General features: G+C 63.1%; 1 protein-coding gene across 3 annotated transcripts; it reads right to left on the reverse strand.

Moving 5' to 3' along the window:
- Positions 1–355: 355 nt before the first annotated feature.
- On the reverse strand, positions 356–6,867 carry GRAP (GRB2 related adaptor protein). Of its 3 annotated transcripts, none has more exons than XM_053957369.1 (5): positions 5,323–6,867; positions 4,202–4,299; positions 3,089–3,211; positions 1,757–1,925; positions 356–1,091 (listed from the first exon to the last, which is right to left on the reverse strand). In XM_053957369.1, the coding sequence occupies exons 1-5, from the start codon at positions 5,398–5,400 to the stop codon at positions 906–908; spliced, it is 654 nt and encodes a 217-aa protein (XP_053813344.1). In that variant the 5' UTR covers positions 5,401–6,867; the 3' UTR covers positions 356–905. The 3 variants fall into 3 exon arrangements, with proteins under 3 accessions (XP_053813344.1, XP_053813343.1, XP_053813342.1); XM_053957368.1 differs by having other exon boundaries at positions 356–1,226; XM_053957367.1 differs by having other exon boundaries at positions 356–1,229.
- Between the last annotated feature and the right edge of the window lie 819 nt (positions 6,868–7,686).

A 7,686-nucleotide genomic window follows, 5' to 3' on the forward strand; every position in this document is an offset into this window, starting at 1 on the left:
TGTGTGTCAGTATTTTCTGGTATTTTGCTCAGCCCCTGGGGTGGGGAAGAGGTGCTTGGAGAGGGGAAAAATGAGGATTTGGGTGCTATTTTTTATTTGTTTGGGATGTGATGTTTAAATCCACTGGTGCAATGAGTTGGGTGTTCTGAGCACTGCATTCCCTGAGTGCATCCCAGGGGCGGTGAGACGTGGGGGGCATTTGTGGGGGCAGAAAATCCCTGGGGGGGGGGGGGGTTGGGACAGGCATTGGGGTGGGGAAATGGGGGCTGCAGGGAAGTAAAACTGCAGTGAAGCAGCACCTGCATGAACAGAGGGATGGAACACCTTGGCAGTGCTGGAAAAGGAGCAGCCACTCTCAGGGGCAACACCCAAACACATTTTACTGGTCCTAAATAAAAAAAGAATATTAAAAAGTATCACAATTTGCAGCTATGAACAGCACCCACAGGATGGATCCCCCTGGGCCAGCCTTCCCTGGTACCCTGAGTGCTGGAATTCCTCCATGGAGTTGTGGATCCTGGTTGTGTCCTGGCTGCCTGCAGCCCTCCCTGGAGCTGGGGCTTTGCTTGCAGGGTTTGGAGAGGATTCAGGGTTTGGGGTTTTGGGCTCACTCCCTCTAATGCTGTCATCCCACTGGATTGTGCCTCTGGAAAAGCTTTTATGGCCGTGGTTGAACACTCCACACTCCCTCCCTGGGGAGCAGCACTGCCAGCCCCATCCCTGGGCTGGGGGACACAGAGCAGGGGGTCAAGGACCAGGCACCATCCTGGGGACAAAGGGACACTCAGGCCGTGTGGGCAGCTCAGGTGAGCGGGGACAACGGGGCCGGGTCCTGCCCGGTCAGCGTGGTGAGGGTCACTCCTGGATGGTCACTTGAAGGTCACTCCTGGATGGTCACTTGAAGGTCACTCCTGGATGGGGTGGACGTAGCTCCGGGGGAAGAGCCCAACGCGGCCGTAGATCTTCCCCTGCCACCAGTTGGGGTCAGGGCAGTCCAGGACCTCAATGATGTCCCCGCGGAAGAAGGGCAGCTGGGAGCCCTCCTGGGCTGAGAAGTCGAACTGGGCTTGCACAAATCGGGGTCTCTTCACCTGCAGGGAAGCCGAGGGCGGGGGTTGGTGGGAGGAGAGGGGTCCCCATCTGCCAGCCCCTGGCACTGGGTAGCACTGCCTGGGTCCTGATGGGGACGCTGTGCCACCACGGGACGAGGATGAGCCTTGGGATGCCTGCTTGGAGAGACAGAAGCAAGAAATGGGAAGAGTGGAGTGCTGGGGACAAGCCCAGGTGCAGGGGAACACCCCAGGGCACAAGACTCCCTGTTCTTGCTGCTGGGAGACCCAAGATGGGTGCCCAGGGGACCCTGGGAGGCAGCTGGCACCCTCTCCTTCCCAGGTCCTTCCAGGTGCTGGAGCCTTCCCCATCTCAACTCCCAAAGTCCAGTTTTGCCCCCTCCACAACCACTGCCCCAGGGCTTGGCTTTGCTGGAGTTTGGCCGTGCCCTGTCCTGGCTCTGCCACCTGCCCTGGGCATCACCCCTGGCCCGAGGGACAGGGATTTGTGCCCTGCCTGCCCTGCTGAGCTGCTCCAGGAGCTCTTCCTCCCTGCAGCACTGCCTGTCTCAGGCTGCTGCACCCTCATCCCCCTGAGCCAAAGGGTAAGTGCCAGCCCGGGATGTCCCTGTCCCTCTGCAGGGACACTGAGCCTCGAGGGGGCTCACGCAGGGGTTTGGGACCCCCGGCCCCATCCATGGTGGTACCTCCTGGGTCTGGTCCTCGTCCCACAGGAAAATCTGCTGCTCTTTGGTGATCGTGGTCATCCTGTAGAAATCCACCAGCTCGTTGAGGGAGTTGAACTTTTCCTCCCAGAGGAAATATTTGCCGTTCCTCTCCCTGAGCACCTTGAAGTGCTGGACGTGCTTCCCGTAGCTGCAGAAGGAGGATGGATGGATGGATGGATGGATGGATGGATGGATGGATGGATGGATGGATGTCACCTTGGGGACATCCTGGCAGCATCTTCTGAGGTGGGTGAGGTCTGGGGATGCTGGCAAGGTCAGGGTGAGCCCATGGGTCTCACTGTGCCCCTCCTGCCATGGTGGGGGTGATGGTGGCACTGGGGTCATTCCTGGCCCTGCAGCGAGGACCCACAGCTGAACTGTGCTGCAACTCACCCCACAGGCAGCCAAGGCTCGGTGCCTGGCCCTGGCACAGTGGGGGCTCAGGGGTGGCAGTGTGCCAGCCACAGGGCAGGCAAGTGGCTTTGTCTAGGGCCACATCTGGGGAAGGCGTGGTGAAAGCTGCAGGTCTGGGCACAAGCCAGGAGGCTGCAGAGGCTGGGATTGTGCTCCCTGGCGACCCCTGTGCTGCAGGAGGATGGGGCAGGCAGGATGTCCCTTGCTGTCACCTCGCAGGGTGTGGCTGGGGTGACAGGCTGGGGTGCCCCGGGCAAGGGCAGGACCTGGCTGCGCTGCTGGTGACGCAGGGCAGAGCACAGCTCCCTTTCATTAGAGGCAAGAACCTCCCGAAACGTTCAATTAGGGATTAAAAGTGTGAGAAAGTGCCTGGCTGGCCTGGGGCCGCCCCCTGCTCCCCAGGCCGGGGCAGGGCAGGGGTGAGATGCCCGGGGACAGATGCCCGGGGACAGGCTCTGCCCGTTGTACAGCCAGTGCCGAAGCCCTGGGGATGCTGAGCCCTGCATCCCTGGGGATGCTGAGCCCTTCATCCCTGGGGATGCTGAGCCCTTCATCCCTGGGGATGCTGAGCCCTTCATCCCTGGGGATGCTCCGGGCTTTGCTCCCCGGGCCGTGCTGCAGCTCGGCCCCAGCCCCGCCGTCACCCACGGGGCTGTGTTTAGGGTGTCCCTGCCAGGGGAGCGATGCAGGGAGCAGGAAGCAGCGGGGATGGAGGCGGAGCTGTGGAGGGGAGGAAGGAGGGGAAGGTCCTGTGCGAGGCCGCGCTGGATGTGCTGGGGACGCCCTCCGAGGTGGCCAGGACAGGGCAGGGTGCTTCCCCAGCACACACCAGGGTGGCCCCAAAGCGGGGGCTGCAGGGACCCTTCCCCTCCTGCCGCGCGTCCCAAGGGCACTTACCTGACGGAGAGGGAGAACTCGCCCGGGGCGCTCTCGCTGTCGCGGATCAGGAAGGCTCCCAGGTGATTGCGCTGGAGCAGCCGCTCCTCTGCCAGGTGCCGGGAGATCCTGCCCGCGTACCACCTGCGAGGGGCACCGGGCTGAGCCACGCGGGCACCCCCGGGCACCCGGGGACGCCCCAGCGCCGCACCCGCCGCCTGCGGGGTGGAGGCACCGAGACTCCCGGTGCCGCCGGGAGAGGGGTCTGCATCGGGCTCCTCACGGGGCTGCGACCCTCCCCCGGCAGTTTCTCCCTTCCCTCCCCCTCCTGGTTCATCGCGGAATTTTCGGGGGGCACCGCAGGGTGCTGTGGGCACGCTGCCCCCTCCGCGTCACCGACAGCCGCCACCGCATCCTGTCACCTGGGCTGTCACCCCGTGCCTCGGCCCCGCTTTGCTGCCTGTCCCCTCCTCCGCGTCCCTTGGCCCCTGGTGGGAACAGCCCTTCCAGGGGTAAGCAGAAATCCCTCGGTGTCAGGATAAAGCCCTCCTGCTGCACCGCCGGCAGCTCCCAAACGAGCTCAGAGTCCCCGTGTCCCAGCCCTGTGCCCGGCTATTTCAGCTCCCTGGGCTGGGAAGATTCTCTGCTGCTGTAAAAATTGCCCGATGAATGATCAGCCACGGAGTTTAGCACAGAGCCAGCCCTCCAGGTGCTGCATGGAAGAGGCTGAAGAAGCAGTGGGATGTGCCCTGGGCTGCCCCGAGCCCACGCGTTCGCTCTGGCATTTAAATGTGATTTACCAGGGGCTAAGGATATATAAAACACAGGTTCAATCAGAGATGGATTAGGCTGGGCTTTAATAACACGGTAATAGGATTGTGTTTAATGCAGTCATAATCCTATAACGCTTTGTTGTTCCCCAATTATCATTTATTTAGTGGCAGCTTGGTGTGAGGATTGGATTTTTGGGGGTACATGGGCGTGCTGCTGCCTCTTGTCCCCTCAGGCTGTGGTGGCACTGGCAGACTGGCCCCCCATCTCTGTGACTCAGTTTCCCCACGTGTGGGACTACCCTGGCTCATGGCAGTCCTTTGGGAATTGGGATTGTTGCCTGGCTGGTGGGATGGTACTTACGGGTGTGGCTTGACCCTGATGTAGTTTTTGGGGACAAAGCCCTCGCGGCCAAACAGCTCAGCCTTGTACCAGTTCTGGTCATCTTCCATGTTGAGGATCTGAGGTGGGAGAGGAGCAGGGAGGTGTCAGCCTGGCTGCCATTCCCCTGGCAGAGGGGCTGAGCAGGACCCCATTGCTGCCCCAGACCCCACAACGCTCACCAAGCGTCCCCTGGGGAAAAGGGGGCTCTGGCAGTGCTGGCACACTCTGGGGGCTCTGGGGTCACAGAGCTGGAAGGTGCCCGGTGTTGTCCCAAACCCCTGCCCAGGGAAGAGGGTGAAATCTGTCCCTGGAGTAGCCAGGACATGAGCCAGGCCCCCGCGTCCCCCGGGACGGTGGCAGTGGGTGCTGACACTGCTTCCGTGTGAAAACATTTTCCAGCCTCCCCCGCAGGGGCCCGGGGCCGGCACAGCTGTGAAAACAGGATCCGAAACCCCGGGTCAGGGCACGGGGAAAACACGCCCGGAGGCAGGGATGGCACGGAGGGTTTGGGGCTCTGGGTTCCAGCCTGGATGTGCCCCTGTCCCCCCCCCCCGGGGGGGCTCCAGGGTGCCAGGGGTCCGGGAGGAGCCCGAAGGGATGAGCACATGGGCAGGGAGGGGCTGCCCTCACTCCCATCGCAGGGCTGCTGCTCCCCAGGGATGTTCTGAGCCCCCCTGGAGCTTTTTTGGCATTGCCAGGTGGCATCTAAGAGCCCACCCCAGTGCCAGTGCCTGGGTGGGTGTTTGGGCACATGCTCCCCGCTGCCCTGTGACCTCCAGTGCCCCCCGGACAGGGAAGAGGTGTCCCAGACCCGAGGGGCTGCCGCAGAGCACAGCTGGTGGCGCTGATAGCCACGGAGGCCACATGCCATTGTCCCAGCTGGTGGTGTCCTCCTCTGAAGCTGTGCCTGGTGGCACAGGCAAGCAGGGAATGCTCCTCCACACTCCAAAATCCTCGAGGCTGGTTCCTTATATCCCACAGAAAGCCCCTGAAGCGTTAAAGTCAGGGACAAAGAAAGCACCGGTGTCACCACGGGCCCACTCCGTCACCCCAAAGCAACATCATCCAACCCCCACTGCTGGTGACCGTGTCCCCTGTACCTTCAGGGTGTCGCCTTTCTGGAAGGGCAGCTCGTCCTTCTCCGTCGCCTGGAAGCTGTACAGGGCCACCGACTCCATGGCTCTGGGGGTCTGCAGGAGGGTCCCGGGGCCCGCGGGGCTCCGGGGTCGGGGCTGCGCACACGGTGCGGCGGCGCCGGCGGGCAGGAAACCGCGCTGATGTCAGCGCCGCCGGGGCACCACGCGGGGCCCGCCGCGGCCACAGCTGCCCAGATGTGCGGCGGAGGCGGGGGCAGCCGTGCCAGCCCACCCGAGTGCCAGGGGATCCATGTGCCAAAGGATGGCAGAAGGATCTGGCGTTTCCCTCGCGGTGAGTGGTGGGCAGCGGCCGGGGTTTGGATGGAGAAGGGATGGTGATGGGCTGGGCACGGGCTGAGGATTTTGGGAAGGGTGTTTGGAGAGCACGGGCAGCGCTGATGGGGGAGTCTCTGGTTGAGCTGCCAAAGGGGGGCTTGGTGGGAATGGTTGTTCCAGAAGCAAGAGAATGGCGGCGGGTGGGAATGGCGGAGGCGGAGGGAGGCGGGTGGATGCACACACCTGGTTTCTTTGGAATTCAGAGCGAACCCTCCGTGGCTCAGCTCTGAACAGCGAGCTTTCAGCACAACTGATATTGGCTCTTTGGGCTGTGGCCCCTTGAGCGGGTTGATTTTTCCCAGTTTTCTTCTGCAGGGCTTAGGGAATAAAAATCCCTTTTAGACTAAAACTGAGCACTAAAACTTCCTGCTGCTCCCGTGGGCGTCAGGCACGGAGTCTGCAGGGCTCGCACGCCGGGGAGCATTCCCAGCGGCAAGGTCTCCGGAGCTGTTCAGCCTTCCTGTGTGTGGGCTGGGGCAGGGAGCGCATGGAAAATCCGCCAGACACCGCCTCGCTTTGCTGCGAGGAATTAAACCAGGGACAGCTGCAGCGCAGTCCCTGCCCGTGGGTTTGGGCATTTTCCAGCGAGGAGCAGGATGCTGCTGCCATCTGCCCGGGGTGGGATGAGCCATGGTGCCTGTAGGGCCACTGCGGGGACATGGGCTCGGCGATTCGCCTCTCCCAAACCTTATTCCCACTTCCCGACTGCATCCGAAAAGCAAACGCCCTCTAGCACCCCACTGAGGCCACTTCCAGTGCCCGTGGGAAGGACAGAGGGATGTGCAGGGTGTCACTGGGTGTCCCCGGGTGTCCCCACACTCAGCGAGGCACAGTCCCCAATGGTTATCCTGGGATGTGCTGCTCCCAGGGGACACGGAGGTGCTGGGAAGGCCAGGATGGTCAAGGAGGCCGTGGGAAGAGGCTCCGAATGTGCTCGGCTGTCACAGGGAGGAGGGAACTCAGCAAATCCCCACATCCCAGAGAGACCCAGGGGATGGGAATGCAGCAGGAAATCATCTTGGGATGAGCTTCCTCTGCCCCTCAGCAGCCTTGGGGGGGATGGAGCTGGATGTTCCCTGGGGAAAGCAGCCCAGCAGAGCCGCTGTTCCCCTGCTGCTGCAGCCTGATCCTGTCCCTGCTCCATCAGCCCAAATGGATGATGCAGAGGCCACTCCAGGCCATCCCACACGGGGAACAATAGGGCAGGGAGTGTGTCCGGGAAGGGCTCGGTGTGGGAGAAACCTGCAGCCCAGGAGTGGGTTTTGGGGGTGACAATCAGCTGTGCCTTGGGGGACACAGGGAGCAGTTTAGGGGTTCGGATTCCTGGGGGCAGCAGGGGGGATTTGGGGGCACCTTGGAGTGTCCGGACTGGAGCCAGACGTGGTCCAACAGTGCCTGGGAGGGGGCACAGGACAGCGGGGTCACAGAGGGTCCCCAGAGGGACACAAAGGGTCCCCAGGCTGGCGCGGCGGCCAGGCTCAGGACCGGAGCAGGATGGGATCCTGCCAGCAGATGGCAGCAGTGCCCCAGGGGACACTGGGGACACTGGGGACACTGGGGACAGCGCCACCTGCCCCTCCGCTCAGCCTCCAGTGAGGCAGGCAGCCCCTTCGACATCTCTGTCACCTCCTACATCACAACCCGTCCCCGACCCCTCCCGCTGCCCCGGCCGCGCTCCCCGGGCGGGGTCCAGGTCCCTTCCGCTCGCTGGTGGCCCGCTCGTGGCTCGCTGGTGGCCCGCTATCCCTGGCTGCTGCCTGAGCACACGTGGTCACGGTGGGGGTGACAGCAGCACCTGCACCCCAGGAGAGGCTGGGCTGGCCTGTGGCCCCTTTTCTGGGTCGGGAGCCAAACCCTGCAGTGTTCAGCTGGTCCCTGGGTGCCCATCCCAAGTCTCTGTGCCAGCCGTGAGCCGATGCCCGGCAGGGTGGGATCCTGGGGGATCTGTCCCCTCATCCCTGTGCCCCGCACGTCCCCAGTGTTCAGAGCGAC

The sequence above is a fragment of the Vidua chalybeata genome, chromosome 16, assembly GCF_026979565.1.
Source record: "Vidua chalybeata isolate OUT-0048 chromosome 16, bVidCha1 merged haplotype, whole genome shotgun sequence".
Lineage (NCBI taxonomy): Eukaryota > Metazoa > Chordata > Aves > Passeriformes > Viduidae > Vidua > Vidua chalybeata.

Excerpts from the sequence above, each read along its gene's own strand:
- GRAP (XM_053957367.1), bottom strand. The coding sequence starts at position 5,400 with ATGGAGTCGGTGGCCCTGTACAGCTTCCAGGCGACGGAGAAGGACGAG. Across the intron at positions 1,926-3,088 it reads GAGTTCTCCCTCTCCGTCAG|CTACGGGAAGCACGTCCAGC; the intron begins GTAAGTGCCCTT and ends CTCCTTCTGCAG. Across the intron at positions 1,230-1,756 it reads ACGAGGACCAGACCCAGGAG|CAGGCATCCCAAGGCTCATC; the intron begins GTACCACCATGG and ends TGTCTCTCCAAG.